This window comes from Carassius carassius, chromosome 39 (assembly GCF_963082965.1).
Source record: "Carassius carassius chromosome 39, fCarCar2.1, whole genome shotgun sequence".
Classification (NCBI taxonomy): Eukaryota; Metazoa; Chordata; class Actinopteri; order Cypriniformes; family Cyprinidae; genus Carassius; species Carassius carassius.
Window position 1 is genome coordinate 21,935,552 of NC_081793.1, and position 15,509 is coordinate 21,951,060.

The 15,509-nt window shown below is 36.4% G+C and overlaps 1 protein-coding gene across 2 annotated transcripts in view; it reads left to right on the plus strand.

Moving 5' to 3' along the window:
- Positions 1-1,025: 1,025 nt before the first annotated feature.
- The window catches only part of LOC132121630 (cytohesin-1-like), a 60,288-nt gene continuing 45,804 nt past the window's right edge, over positions 1,026-15,509 (plus strand). The window contains exon 1 of one of the 2 annotated variants that reach the window (XM_059531229.1): positions 1,026-1,086. In XM_059531229.1, coding sequence (XP_059387212.1) covers positions 1,068-1,086 — 19 coding nt within the window. In that variant the 5' untranslated portion in view covers positions 1,026-1,067. Of the gene's footprint in view, positions 1,087-11,315; positions 11,754-15,509 lie in introns of those variants that run through there. The other variant, XM_059531227.1, reaches the window with a different exon arrangement.

Genomic DNA, 15,509 nt, shown 5'->3' on the forward strand with positions numbered 1-15,509 from the left:
CAACAGAAGTTTTCCTTTAGGAATATTATTATTGTCTGGGTTTGTGCGTTTGCATAGTTTGGAATAACAATTACTGCTGCTTTCAATCATTCAACAATTCCCAGAGAGTGAGGATGCAGACATACAGAAGGAGAATTAAAGCAGAAGAGCAGAACATTTGTTCACTTATAACGTATGTCCACTGTTTAATTTATATTACGACTCAATCCTGTATGTAGATGTAGCATCCTGAAAATACACAATATTTAATGGGCAACAGGTAAATACCATTCATCTAGAAAGTAAAATTATATGCTTAAAATAATGTGTATAGGAAAAATGAGATTTTAAAACTACAGGGACATAACTTCATGTTTGTAAATGACAGCAAAAAATCTTATTGTATTTATGGTTTCTGGTGGGTGACAACAGCATTTTTAGCAATTTCATGCTTTTCAAATACATGGATTGATTTTATTTATTTATTTATTTATTATTATTATAGTGAAAGTGCATTGAAGAGTTTCATTTTATACATTTTAAAGTCCTATTTTCAATCTCTCAAGAGGTTGGGGAGACTCCTGCTGGACATAATTAAACATGGATTTATATATATACAATTTTACTACTAACGGTAAGATTTGATAGATAATGGCACTAATATTAGTTATGCAGACATTTGCTCTATCATAACGCTAAAGAGACTTACTGTGTCTAAACCCTATAGTGAGATTTCATTATTCGCTCATGATGCCCAGAAGTGCTGAATATATAGGCGACTAATAGGTTTTCAGACGGGCTTATGTACTGTACAGTCACTGTGAGTGGAACAGCTGTAACCTGGGAGAGAGAGAGAGAGAGAGAGAGAGAGAGAGAGAGAGAGAGAGAGAGAGAGAGAGAGAGAGAGAGAGAGAGAGAGAGAGAGAGAGAGAGAGAGAGAGAGAGAGAGAGAGAGAGAGAGAGAGAGAGAGAGAGAGAGAGAGAGAGAGAGAGAGAGAGAGAGAGAGAGAGAGAGAGAGAGAGAGAGAGAGAGATGTTGAGTTTGTATAGTGGAGGCAGGCTAGAGCTGTGTGAAACACCGTGGCAGTATGGAGGCAGAAGATTATGGTAAGTTTTATGTCATTACAATTTCTTACAACGCTTTCAGAAATGTCAAAATACATTGTGGCGAGAAGCTTCATAGAAATATAGTGTTATTTTAGTCTAAATGAGGTCAAACGTACAGCTCCATATTGAATAATAATGCAAACACTTGCATGATGGCAGTGTCATAATAAAACCCAATGTTTACCTTGGTTTGTCAGTAGGACTCCCATGTTGACAAAGACATTAACAAGTTGTTGCTGGCTCAATCAATTGGCTAAAGTAAAGATTTGCCTATATGTTTTAAAAGCGTCATATTTAGTATTGGACATCATAAATAAACAGTGTTTTTAATGTTGTTATATAAGGACACCCAAAGTGTATCTAATTTACTTAGATGCTGTGTTCTTATATCAAACAGATTTAATTTGATATAGTTTTGAGGTGTTTAATGTACCTTAGTAGAGTTTTAAGCAGAAAATCTTTTTTTTTTTTTTGCCTCTTTCATTGCTTTTTTTTTTTTTTTTTAGAATGTCAGAGTAGCAGAAATGATGTTACAGGATATCCTGGGTGAAAACAACACACACCGCAGCTTGCGGAGAGCGGTTGTCTGTTTTTATACAACAGTGAAACATAAACTGGGTAAAGTGACACCTGTTTAAGAGCAGTGAATATCTAAGCTCTAGAAGTTCATGCCAAACAGATTCCCTATAATTTAAACTCTCGTTGTGAAGACAATTAATTTATTTCATGAGCAACAGAAACTTATTGCACCACACCCACCTAAAATTCACACTCTTACAGTTGTACTTTGTATCCTTTAGAGAACAACTTGAGTCGTATTAGAAATGGCAATTCATTAGACCATTAGTCTGCAAGTCACAGCTATGATGAGCTTGTGTTGTTGCACCTCTTTTTGATTAGAGTGTGTTTTGTGGTCTTGATGGTGGTCGTTAGATGAGTGTCACTCAAATTTCACTTTTCAATTCAGTCAGACAGTCGATATAACAGACAGGCTGATCAGCTCAGAATCAGCTACTCTGCTTTCTAGATATTGGCATTAACGCAATATACATTCATCATGATCTTGCCCGTGGTGCCCTGTCTTGTGTTTGGTCTTTTGTGTTACTTCCTGTCTAGAGTTTAATTTGTAGTTAACTTGTAGTCCTATTGTTTCATTGGTTGTCTTGATTTCTTTCCCAGGTGTGTCTTGTTACCTTGTTATCCTGTTTGCTCTCTGTGTGTAAATGTGTTTCAGTTAAGCCAGGCGTACAGTTTGCGATTTTCAGCTGAATTCTGACTTGTGCGACTTCTTTTTTTGGGGTCTGGCGATTTTCTGCATTGTCGTTTGTCGTGCAGTGTACAAGGTGAACGAGCAGAAGACCACATGTACAGAAGACCACAGCTGGACCCTGGCACAGTTTATTGAACTTGTCCTACAGTTTTGTGAATTCCCCTTTACAGTAGGGGAGGATGAGAGAGACGCTACCCCTAAACCAATGCTCTGAAGCCCTTCTTCTCCAGTAGTAATCCCCATGTCTACAGCACTTCCTATATGGGGGATTGCTTTATGGTGTGTTTGGGCTGCACACACTACCGAAACTTTAGAGCTAGCTGCAGAACCTCCAAAGGCAGCGGAGACTACACTCCTCTGGCTACACCTCGTCTCTTCATTACTCTGGCTCTGTTGGACTCCTCACTCCCCTCAGCTCCACCTTGGTCATCTGTCATTCCGGCTCCATTGTGGTCTTCTGGCTCCTGAATGCCGTCAGCTCCACCATGGCCCTCCAGATCCTCAGTGTCGCCTTGGCTCTATGGCTCTCCATCTCTGGCCTGAGCTGGTGCGGTCGCACTGGGTCTAGCGCTTTGGGGGGCCCATGGGAACTGAGTTAGACTCAGTTAGTCTGTCAGATGTTGAATGTCTGTGACTGTTGCTCCCTGTCCTTCTCTGAGTTCCTTGTTTTACCAATGTTGGATTACTTGTTGGTTCCTGAATTTTTATTAAACTCCTGCACGTAGATGCTCGCCTCTGTATGCCTCATCTTGTCTCTGCAACGTTACAATAATATGGAGACATACGTGTTTTTTTTTTTTTCTATTTCACAAAGTTGCACAAGTTTGCAGCATCAGTGTGAGTAAATGAAACAAATGTCACTTTTGGGTGTCCCTTTAAGATGAGAAACACCGACCAACTAGGATGCAAAATATAACACCTAGAATGCAGAACACTAGTGGCTTCAGAAAACAAATGCTTTTTGTAGGTGTTGATAGTGGTAGAACCAGGGACGTACACAGACATTTTGAGGCGCAAAAGGGCACTTCTCATTTATTAAATTTTTCTAAACAGAATGTTAAATATATTAGGGGTGTGTGATCTTGACAAGAATATATCTCAATATTTTATGGGATTTTATCAATAACGATAATTAGAAAATATTTTGCTGGGTGTGTTATCGTGCTGGTATCTTAAGGACTACTGTGGACCGCTACCTAAAGCTTTTGATACTCTGCATAGTCTGTGTGGTGGTCAGTTCACAGCAGTTATAGAAATTAATCTTTTCCAATAAGTTTAAATTGATTTTTACCTTTTATTGGCATTTTTATCTTTTTTTAAGCCATAATTTTCTAAAAGTGTGCATCTTTTCATTCAAATTCTTAAATTGAATCAGTCAATTAGAATAATAAATAATTTGGGCTGTTACCAAGCAAATGAAATCCGTATTGAGAAAATTCATCAATGCAATGCAGAGAAAACAAAGAAGCTGCATTAGAAGGGGCATTTAGATGTATTTTAGATGTATGCTCAAGCCCCCTGTGATGTATATGTGTGCACGTGCCTTAGTAGAACAAACAGTGAACAAACTATTCTAACCTTGGCACAATGAAAACAAAGCCATGACAACCCCTTGACCTTTAGAAGTGACCTTAAAATTTCTAGCATTTTTTGTAAAAGCTTGTTTTGAAACTCAACCTCTGTCGATCTTTCCAATTGTATTTTTCTTCCCTTTCTATTGCTGTCTTTAGTTCAAAAATCTTGATATTTGATTACTAACAACATTGATATTTTTAAACGAAAAGTTGAGTCTGAAGTATGATTCAGACTGGCTACATGTTGATGGATCCTATTCCTAATGTCATGGGTGTAGATTTTATCATGCACAGATTCATAGCAGAAGACCTTTCAGTTGTGTATCAGTGTTGCTCAGTTAGCTTTATGTCTCCCTGCCAGTTATGAAACACCAAATGCAAGGTCAGCTTCTAAAATGATCATTTTAACCAGGCCTGTGTATGTGGACAGGTATGTGGGACTGGGATATGTCTCTCATTACGGCGGTTACAGCTGCAGACGTGGCAAAGTGTCACATCCAGGAAAGAGCAAAGCAGCTGCACAGGAAACCTCTGAGTCTGTCCTCAGCTTACCTCTTTCAGCCGTCACTCAGTGATGATAACTCCACCCAGGCTGTCTGTTGCTCCAGTTAGATATAGCGAGAGTTTGAATGGAGGTTTGTTTTTAGATGTACTCTCCCTGCCAAACTTTCTGCTGTCTATGCATTTTGGGGTTTACTTGAGAACTGCAAATCAAGAAGATTGTTTACAGAAATGACCGCACATATTAAAATCCATTTTTAGCTTAATCTTAAGTTATAACTTCTAGTGTCCTATTTTCCTGACTACCACTTGAGTAGGCTTTTATTAACAAACATATTCACTTTAAATTTGTTCCCAACTTCGACATCCATATCAGTATAATTATGTTTATCATTTATCATTTGAGAGACAGAGAGAGAGAGAGAGAGAGAGAGAGAGAAGAGGATAAAAATACCGACTAATGTAGTACATTTTTCTTAATGCAGATGCAGTGATGCCTAGGTTGAGAAGTTACAAATTGTGCACTAACAAAAAATGGCCAATAGATGGCATTTATTTCCACAAAATATCAAGCTGTAAAGGAGAGATGTGGACAAATAATCACACAATTCGAGCATGTCATAAGATGACATAACCCTATGGTCACCTCTCATGTTCTGTCAGCTTGGATGGGGCTGGCAGACATTTTCAGGTTTCCCCAGAAATATTTGATTAGGTTCAAGCTCAGGCTGTGGCTGGGCCACTCAAGGACATTTACAAAGTTATCTATAAGCCACTCTTGCTGTGTGTTTAGGCTCATTGTCCTGTAGGAAGGTCAACTTTCTGCCCAGTCTGAGATTCTGAATGCTCTGGACTGGGTTTTCATTAAGACTATCTCTATATTTTGCTGTGCTGAGCTTTCCTTCTACTCTGACGAGTCCCAGTCCCTGCTGCTAAAAAACAGTCCCTCAGCATGATGCTGCTACCGGCAAACTTTATTGATGGTGATGGTGCTCTGCAGGCGATGAGCAGTGCCTGGTTTCCTTTAAACACGACGCTTGAAATTGCAGTTCATCAGACCAGAGAATATTGTTTCTCACAATCTGAGAGTTCTTTAGGTGCTTTGTTTGGAATTCCAATTGTGTTTTTATGTGTCTTCACTGAGGAGAGAATTGAGTTTGGCCACACCGCCATAAAGCCCAGATCGGTAAAGTGTTGCAGTGATGTTCGTCCTTCTGTAGGTTTCTCCTATCTCTACATATTATCATAGAGCTCAACTAGAGTGGCCATTAGCTTCTTGGTCACCAGTCAAACCAAGGCCATTCTCCATCGATTGCTCAGTTTGGCCAGGAGGCCAGCTCTAGAAAGAGTCCTGGTGTTTCCAAACTTCTTCCAATATGGATAATACAGGCTATGCTTCTGTGAACCTTCAATGCAGGAGAATTGCGTCTGAACTCTTACCCAGACAATCCTGTCTCTGAGCTCTACAGGCAGTTCTTTTGACCTCAGGGCTTGGTTTTTTCTCTGATATGCATTTTCAACTGTTAGACCTTTTATTGAGAGGTGTATGCCTTTCCAAACCCTACACATTTAGATGAATTTGCAACAGGTCAACACCAACACCACTCTATGTGTAGTAACATCTACTGTACAAGTGATATGAATGCTCCTGAGCAATATTTCAACTGTCCATTGCATGAATACTTATGCAAAGGAATAATTTCATTAGTTTTTATTTCTAATAAATTTGCAATGTTTTTTTTCTTTGTCATTATGGTGTACGGAGTGTAGATTGACTTGGGAAAAAAATATTAGAAGTAGTTTAAGGCTGCAACATTAAACGTGAAGTATGAATACTTTTTTATAAGCACTATATATATACGTATATATATATATATATATATATATATATATATATATATATATATATATATATATATATATACAGTTATCTTAAAGTACAAAAGCAAAACGGTATGTCTTAAGCTAAAAGGAACGTCTTTATTTATTTACCTCTAAATGGTACATGTTAGTACCTTAAATGTACTGTACATATTAGTATTTTACTCAAAAAATACTTTTTAGAACCTAAAGTGTAAGTTTTGAAAGGCTACCACCCCAGTCACAGTTTTGTACCTTTTTTTTCTGAGTGTGAATGTTAGGATTAAAAGAAAGTTACATAGAAATCCAGTAGGATGTAGTGCTTACGTATATGCTCTGAATTTATTCCTGGTTGGCATAGTGACCACTGATGTGTGCTTTTACGTCCTAAGGACCTCTCAAACTCAAGTGTTACAGCGCTGTGAGCTCACAGCTCTCCTAGAGAGACCGAGGCTGCAGTAGCTTGGGTTTATACGTAGGCTGTTCATTGAGTATCATCTGGGATTCTACCCATTCACCTACATTCCTTGGCAAAACAAGGTCCATAAAACCTCATGGTTTTTGTGTCAATATAATAGAAAATCTGCATGCTTTTTGTGGTATTTTTATTTTACACTATAGGTTGTATTCTCTGTCTTTCATTTTTTTGCAGAGAGAATAGATGGGGTTGCTGTTTAACTGAGAAAGTGAGAGATAAACAGATGTTCAATGAAGCTGCATGTGTCCTCAGATCATGAAATGCTTAACTAGCATTGCAATGGGTAGTTTGCCAAAAAAAAAGACAATTCTGTCATCATACACCCACCTTCATTTTGTTTCAAACCTGTATGAAATACTGTATGATTTCTTTGAAATTATTTCTTGATTTCTCTGATGCTCTCCAAAGCTGCATATATTTGATCAGAAATACACCAAAACCACATGATCCTTCAGAAATCATTCTAATATGCTGATTTGCTGCTCAAGAAACATTTATTTTTATTATCAATGTTGAAAACAGTTGTGCTGCTTAATACTGTGATACTGTCACATTCAGTCAATTTAACAAGTCCTTACCGAATAAAAGTATTATTTTATTTCCAAAAAATAAAAAATTATTGACCCCAAACTTTTTGAACAGTAGTGTATTTTGATAGAATGTTTGGAATATGGAACAAGGACTGTCTTAATAACAATCAGCCCCTGGGACATAAAGTGCCCCTGGCTGAAGAAACACCTACAGTATTTCTAAATCAATAGTTTTACTGCAGTATGTTTGTTCATCTGTAATATACTGCTGTTTTCCCCTTCCAGTCTCTCTAGCACTCGCTCATTAATCTTAAGCTCCAGAGAAGGAAGAATCTTCAAAAGACTGATCTGTTTTAATATCAACTGAGATCAACGGCGGTCTCCCTGCACGGGAAGACTGGGACTCCAAGATACGAGTGTTAGGACAGCAGCAACCAACAGCCATGACCACATCCCCATTTGTCCTATTTTTGAAATGGGTTAGAAACAATCTGCCATGATGAACTACTGGAATAGTCCATCCCTTATCGATAACAAACTTAAATGAACTATTATTCACAAGATTTTAATATTGTTGCTTATATTGTAACCCTCCTTTCTGAAGGTTATGCTTTCATAATTGAGTATATCAAGTATAGATTTCTCCTTTGTCTATACATTTAAAGGAGTTTAGTTCATCCATAAATAAAGATTCTGTCATCATTTATTCACCTTAATGTCATTTCAACCCTGAAAGACTTTCTTTCTTATACAGAAGATATATTGAGGAATTATAAATAATGTACTAATCCTTTTATAAAGCAGTTATAATAAATGGAGAATGGAGGTTTCCGAATCAAAAACTGAACTGAATCCAAGATTTAACTGAATCACAAAAAAGCTTGCTGTTTTCGCAAGGACTAAAGATTTCATACAGATTTAGAGCAATATGAGGGTGAGTTAAAGTTACAAAAAGTTATTTATTTGAGAAATGCTCCTTTAAGAGTCAAGAGGTTGTCTGTGTCTGTGTCTGTGTGTGTGTGTGTGTGTGTGTGCTTGTTTATTTTATGAGCTGGTTCATTCTTGTAGGGAAAACAAACCCACAGATATCATAGATGTTAAATGAAAGCTTTTACTGCCAGCATATGATGCTTGTTGGCTTGGAAATGGCCTTTCATTACTGCTTAATAGCTCTTCTACACTTCCTTTGAACCATATTTTTATTGTCTGTACTTTCATTGTATTGTTTTACCTGATAAATATTGTCAGACATTTCACCTGAACAAACAGAAACGACTATAATATAGCGATACTCAAAGTCTGGCTCATCACAACAGTCTGGATTCATGGGACAATTTATTTGTGTTTCCATTTTTGCACTTCAAGTGAGCCCCACACAAGAAAACAGAAAGCCAGCTCTTATAATGAACAAATCTGTCTAAACTGCAAGTCAGCGTGTCCATTATAATGCAGTGTAGACAGCCTTGTTGATCATAACTGTCTTCTTGTTTTGTTGCTTTTGTTTGGCCAGAGTAGATGAGGTGTGAAATTTGAAGTCTGGAAGTCTGTCTATCTATCTATCTATCTATCTATCTATCTATCTATCTATCTATCTATCTATCTATCTATCTATCTATCTATCTATCTATCTATCTATCTATCTATCTATCTATCTATCTATCTATCTGTCTATCTGTCTAGCTGTATGTCTGTCTATCTATCTATCTATCTATCTATCTATCTATCTGTCTATCTGTCTATCTGTCTATCTGTCTAGCTGTATATCTATCTATCTATCTATCTATCTATCTATCTATCTATCTATCTATCTATCTATCTATCTATCTATCTATCTATCTATCTATCTATCTATCTATCTATCTATCTATCTATCTGTATATCTATCTATCTATCTGTATATCTATCTATCTATCTGTATATCTATCTATCTATCTATCTATCTATCTGTATATCTGTATATCTATCCATCCATCCATCTCTATATCTATATCTATCCATCCTTCCAATTCTATATCTATATTTATATCTATATCTATCTATCCATCCGTCCGTCCATCCATCCATCCATCCATCTCTATATCTATTCATCCACGCATCTCTATATCTATTCATCCATACATCTCTATATCTATTCATCCATACATCTCTATATATATCTATCCATCCATCCATCCATGGAATAAATTAATAAATATTTAGTATAATAAAGATTTGGTCTAATGACCAAACAGTTTCAGGTTTATGAATTATCTTGTAATTGTAATCCCAGGCTGTTCTAAAGGGACTGTCTCTGTAATATGTGTTCTATGAATTACTGTAAATAACAGCTTTAGCTAAATGTCAAATTAATCATTTAAATTTGGCATCTATATTCTGAGCCTTATAAACGTTTTTGATCACGCTTGGTGGAAGGTGTTAGGAAGAGCCAAACCACTAGTAAACAGCTGAGATCTGATTTAGTAAAACTCACTCAAGGACATTTTATCTGACACCTTCAGAAACGCATGTCAAGCGGAGAAGTAAATGTAGGTAATTGATTCTTTTATATTGTGGATGTATCTGATAGGAATGGAGTGATAAATACATGGGTGGAATGGAAGGAGAGGAAGGGTGTCAACCCACATAAGAGTGACAAGATGAAATGAGGAAAGTAAGCTGGAAAGTACTGGGTGGACTTTCCAGCAGGAGCTCCCAAATGTCTCCCCCTTGAGACCACACTTTGGGAAAGTTCCCAAGTGTTTGTATGGCTGCAAAATATTGTCAAATCCTAGGGTTTTAAACACTTGCTTTGAAGAGAAAAAGGTTGTCGCATGTAGCAGAATAGTTTACCTAAAAAGAAGATTCTGTCATTATTTTGTGTTCCACATAACACAATAGAAAAAACTGTATAGAATTTTTCATTTTTGGGTGAACTGTCCGTTTAGATTAGTAAATTACCACAAGATCCTAGGTTATAAATGACTTGCAACATGCATACAATCAGGCTAGTTTCTATTCTTTGAAAACATGTCTTTTTTGACAAGCTGAGATTGTTATTTGAGAGTAGTGTTCTGTTCCTGTTTCATGACACATGATCAGCAACAAGTCAGCTATTTCAGCGATCTTATGATTAAATAGAATTGCAAAGAAAGGATTTCTTTTAAGTCATACGTGTTTTTTTTAGAAACATCGTAAATGCAACTACATTTTTGTCTAGCTTGCAAAGTTCAGCATGAATATTTACAACATTTATCTATAGAATATATAAATTTTCAAGCTGAAAATTAGAGTTTTATTAAGTAGTGATTTCGTTTAAATCATATATTCATATATTCTCAATTATACACTCTTAAAAATCATGGTTCCAAAAGGGAGTTTTCCATAGATTAACCATTTTTCCCCTTTTTTTCCCCCCTTTTTTGCCTTTTTCCACTATAAAGAACCTTTTGAGGTTCCATAGATGTTAGAAGTTCTTCATGGAACCATCGATTCCAATTAAGAACCTTTATTTTTGAGAATGAAGGTTCACCCTTAACCCTGTCCCTCAACATATCCATCACTGGAGCATTAGCAGATTGTAAAGCATACAAATAGATTAGAAAGCAATTTGCCAGAACATTTTTTGCAAGTTGCCGTGATCTTGTATTGCTATTTTCATCATGAAGGACATTTATTGTCATATAAGAACATGCAATTACCTTAGAAACAACCACACAACATAAAACACTGATTTAAAATGCAAAATGCATTGATGCAAAAGCACCAGTCTTGGAGCATGTGGGTTTCAGAGGGTCTCAACCTAACACAATGCATTTATAGATGGGGTGGGTGATCTTGTGATTCTCCATGAGTAAACATATACTGTACGTGCCCTTTAAACCACGCATGGCTCAGATGCCCGAGATGGTTGAGCTCTGACTAAACTGCCCTTGTGGGAGTGAGTGGGGAGGTGTTCTGGGAGGTGTTGATGAGCTTCTGCTTATGTCTTTGTAAATCATTCAGCTATTTCAGCACCACAGCAGAGACTTTCCAGTAGAAATCAATGTCACAGACACAGAAAGCCCTGGATGGTAAAGTGGCGGTGAGTACGAAGAGAGAGAGAGGGAGGAGAAACAATACAAGGAGAGAAGTCAGTGAGTGAGATTGCGGGACCAGCACACAGTAGGGTGCAGAGCAGCGTTGTGGATCTGAGCTGCCATCAGAGGTCTTTGCTTTGGAATCTGTCGGACAGCAAAAGTGATGATAAAGACAAGTGGTATATAAATATCAACATTTCTACAAGTTCTGCATTCATACAAAAAGGGAAGTAGCTTGTGTTTTCTCTCTCATCGCTCACAGGGACTTACTTCTCGCATTTGCACTTTCACATTCAAAGTGCAACAGCGACTGCTGAGCTATGGGGACGGTGAGCGAACTCTGTGCCTCAAGCTTCCAGGCATTCTTGTGTCCCACAGTTTGTCCGGCTCCTCCAGCAGGTGGGTCTCATTATGTGCGTGTGCTTGGGAATTATATTCACAGTGAAAAAAAAATGGTGTAGGATTTCCTTTGAAACAATTTTCATTCCGAAATACAGAAATTCCTGAAATTTCATTTTCATGTCTAGTATAGTTCCCAGCAAGTAATGCATTGAATGAAATATTGAAGTATTGATTGACATTTTATTTACTTGTAAAAGATACTCCAATAATCTTTGCTTTATTTTCAACTTCACAAAGTCATTTTTTCAGTCGAATCGGGACTTATTCAAACTGTTTAAAGGAGTCATGAAATACATTTTCAGATCTTTATTTTATGATTCTGCAGGGTAGCTTATAAAGTGTTTCTCTTCCACACGAGACTCATTAAAACATTAATTTATACACTTTCTCTTTATAGCAGTATATGCTGGCCTGATGTTTATTACAAACACACACAAAAAATTTAAATTACTTTTTAAATTATTTTCTGGCATGCCTCCAAGGACAAACATGGCACTGCCATAGATTTCAAAGCAAGATATTTAATAAAACAAGCAACATGTTGAGCAAAATTAACAAAACATTCCAAAATAAACTTCCAATAATTTGATCTTTTGGATGAGCATGCAGTTTTTAGATGTCACTCTTGTGATTGAATGACAGACATTGCGCAGAGCACGCCTCATTGATTTACAGTACATATGCATGCTAAAATGTGTTGAGGAAATAATAAAAATTCATATTTTAAACTGGGCTTTGAGGTCTGAAACTTGCGGTGTGTTTTGTGTAAAGGACATTTTGATTTCCATTTTCATGACCCCTTAAGTGATGCACCCATAATGCTGGAACCATTTGAGATCTGAGAAAAAATCATTTGCAGCTGCAAATTATATCAATCCAGTATTGTTGCCGTGGTGATAAGCAGTGTCCCTGGATCATGGAAGTGTTGGATGCGAAACGGAGCTGCCGTCATGGGCATGCAATGTGAGACAAATCATTTGTTTTGTTAATGGAACGTTGCTGGGCTGTTAAGAGTGTTTTTGATGTAATTACTGTTGCAGCACTAATAATAGTGTCATATTATGATGATCGTAAGACTTGAAATGTCCACCTGTTGCCAAGTGACCTTCAGTCATGTCCTCTTTATATAAGCTGTATATCTATAGTAATATAATCAAGTTTCACTGTGGATTTCGCCTGCACTGTTCTTTATGTACTTAGTCCTGCATTCGGCTGTTTATTTGTTTGTTTTAGCATTCTCGGCGGGTTAATGCGTGTTTGTTGTTCATCAGTGCAATTTGCATGAATTAAGTGTTAGAGCTGCTGAGACAATCATTATAGGTGAGGATGTAGAGGAGAAACTCTGAGAGAAACAGATGAAGAGGTGGGACTGAGGAAGATCCTATTCTGGGTTGATTTTTGACATCATAAGAAGAAGAAATCAGTGAAGGGTTTAGATCTGTGGTTTTTATGTTGGATTTATTTTCTCAGTTTTCTTCATACCATCTGTCAAAATTCAGTGACAAAATCCCCCAATGTTCCCCAAAAGATGCAAATTTAAAAACACAAAAAGCCTATTCAGATAGACTTAATGGTTGCTGTTTCATTGCTCAAGATGCTTGATTGAGTTCTGACTTGTGTTTCCTGCAAGTATCAGCTTTGTTTCAGTTGTTTCTCCTACAATGGATGGCATGTTTATTACATTTTATAATGTTGTCTGCCACTTTAAATACTTGTAAAATCTTTAAAATCAGGTGGTTTCTGTTTGGCTCAATGTTTTTATCATGCATCTGCTGGAAAAAGCCTGAGTGCACTGTAAGTCGCTTTGGATAAAAGCGTCTGCTAAATGCATAAATTTAATTTTAATTTTAATTTAATTTTAATAAAAAAAATAAAAAATCTGAAAATGATTCCAACAATATCATTCCTCTGTGTCAATATAGTTAGTTGTACTTCTACAGTTAAAATACTTCTGTAGTTAGAGTACTTCTCTATTCTCACAGAATTATATTTATATTTATAGTTACCACTGATATGAACGGTCCTTAATAATATATATAGTGGTAATATAAATTAGTATAGCACAGATTGTTTGGACTTTTTTGAGCCATTTGGAAAGTTCTGAGAAATGTTCATATTGAAAATGATCACATTCTTGTTTAGATTGAGAAATTCTTTGTTGAAACGTCATGCACGCATGATTTTTTTAGGGGGCGTCCTTGTCATGGGACACACAGCAACCACAATACCACTGTGTAACTGATATAGGCTTATGATTTATTTATTTATTATTTTATTAAAAACATTTCCATGTGATGCATTTGTTGCATCCAGTCGGCACATAATTACTGATTATAATGACTTATACTGTTTTTTTTACTTGTTGCGTTATGTATCGCGTTGCGTAAACATAAAACCATGTCTGGAGAAACGACAAACAACAAGCGCTACTCTACACTGCTCAAAACTTGTGTTTGTGGGGGCATGTTAGAACGTGCCGTTTTAGGAGGGCTTGGTTGACTCTTTTATAACTTTTATAAAGAATATTACTTTGGATTTGAGACTTTAGTTTTCGCAACTTTACAGACTTTCTTTATGCACCAAAAGCTTGTAACAGGTCAAAGAGAAAGGAGAAATTGAAATCGCATCATATGACCCCTTTAAGTACCAGAGATGGGTGTCATGCCATAAAATATTTTAATACGACTGACTTTGTATTTAATATGAATTTAATAACAGTATTTTTAGTTACAAATTATTTCATTTTATACTTTCATTTTACAGAAAGCAAAGAACATTTACATTATCATGTAACATTTTCGTTCAGTATAGCCAGAGTTCAGGCACTCTCAAAAAGTCCCATTATAATCACTGAAGCTGTTCATATGCACATCTGCACTTTGTTGTTTCTGATGAGAGAATTTGCCAGCAGTCAGCGAGCAAATGAACAAAACAGCACGTTTCAGCGATGACTCATCTGAACATCTCTGATTGGCCATTGCATTCCTAAGCTGTGACTGTATCAAATATAAAAAAATATTAATCCGTTTTTTTTGTGTTTTTTTTGGAAGCTGAATTCAAAATCCACTTGGCTCAGAAATCTGAGCAGGCACGTGTCCCCTCACTTTGAATGGGCATGACTCCTCTTGTGATGATGTTTCGAAAAGATCTGAGAAGCAGGACATTTTAGCTAAAATCTCTATTTGCTCTCCAATTAATTTCATTGCAGTACTTATGCAAGTGTCAATTACTTGATGTTAACTTATAACTGACATAACTTAAATATTTCAGTTTGAACTCTAAAAAATAACTGAAGCTATTTCCTTGTTTCTTTGTTATACATTTGAAAGAATGTTTTTGATTCTTGATTCACAAGAGTTACAGAAACCATTTCTTTTTCTTTGTAAAAATTATATTCCTGATGTTATTCCATTTTAGCAAATCTTTTGTCATGAATCGAAAACAAAAACAAAAAATTATGGGAAATTCAATGCATCCATTTGTGTGCTCTTTCATTTCTCCAAAGTTTGGCAAACTACAGTGTTTTTCAATCCAGTGAAAAGGGAAGTCATTTACTTTTTGTATATTAAGAGCTGTTCCCGTAATGACTCTTGAGAATCAAAAAGACAAATATGTGACCTCTCTGTGAAATCCATGCCTAAGTCTAATTATGAGATAACAAGCATCACAATTTGATTTCAACCGTTAATTTCACTATGATTTCAATTTTTGACATGGTCTTGCTCAGTCAGTAATAAAGAGATCAGTGTTACA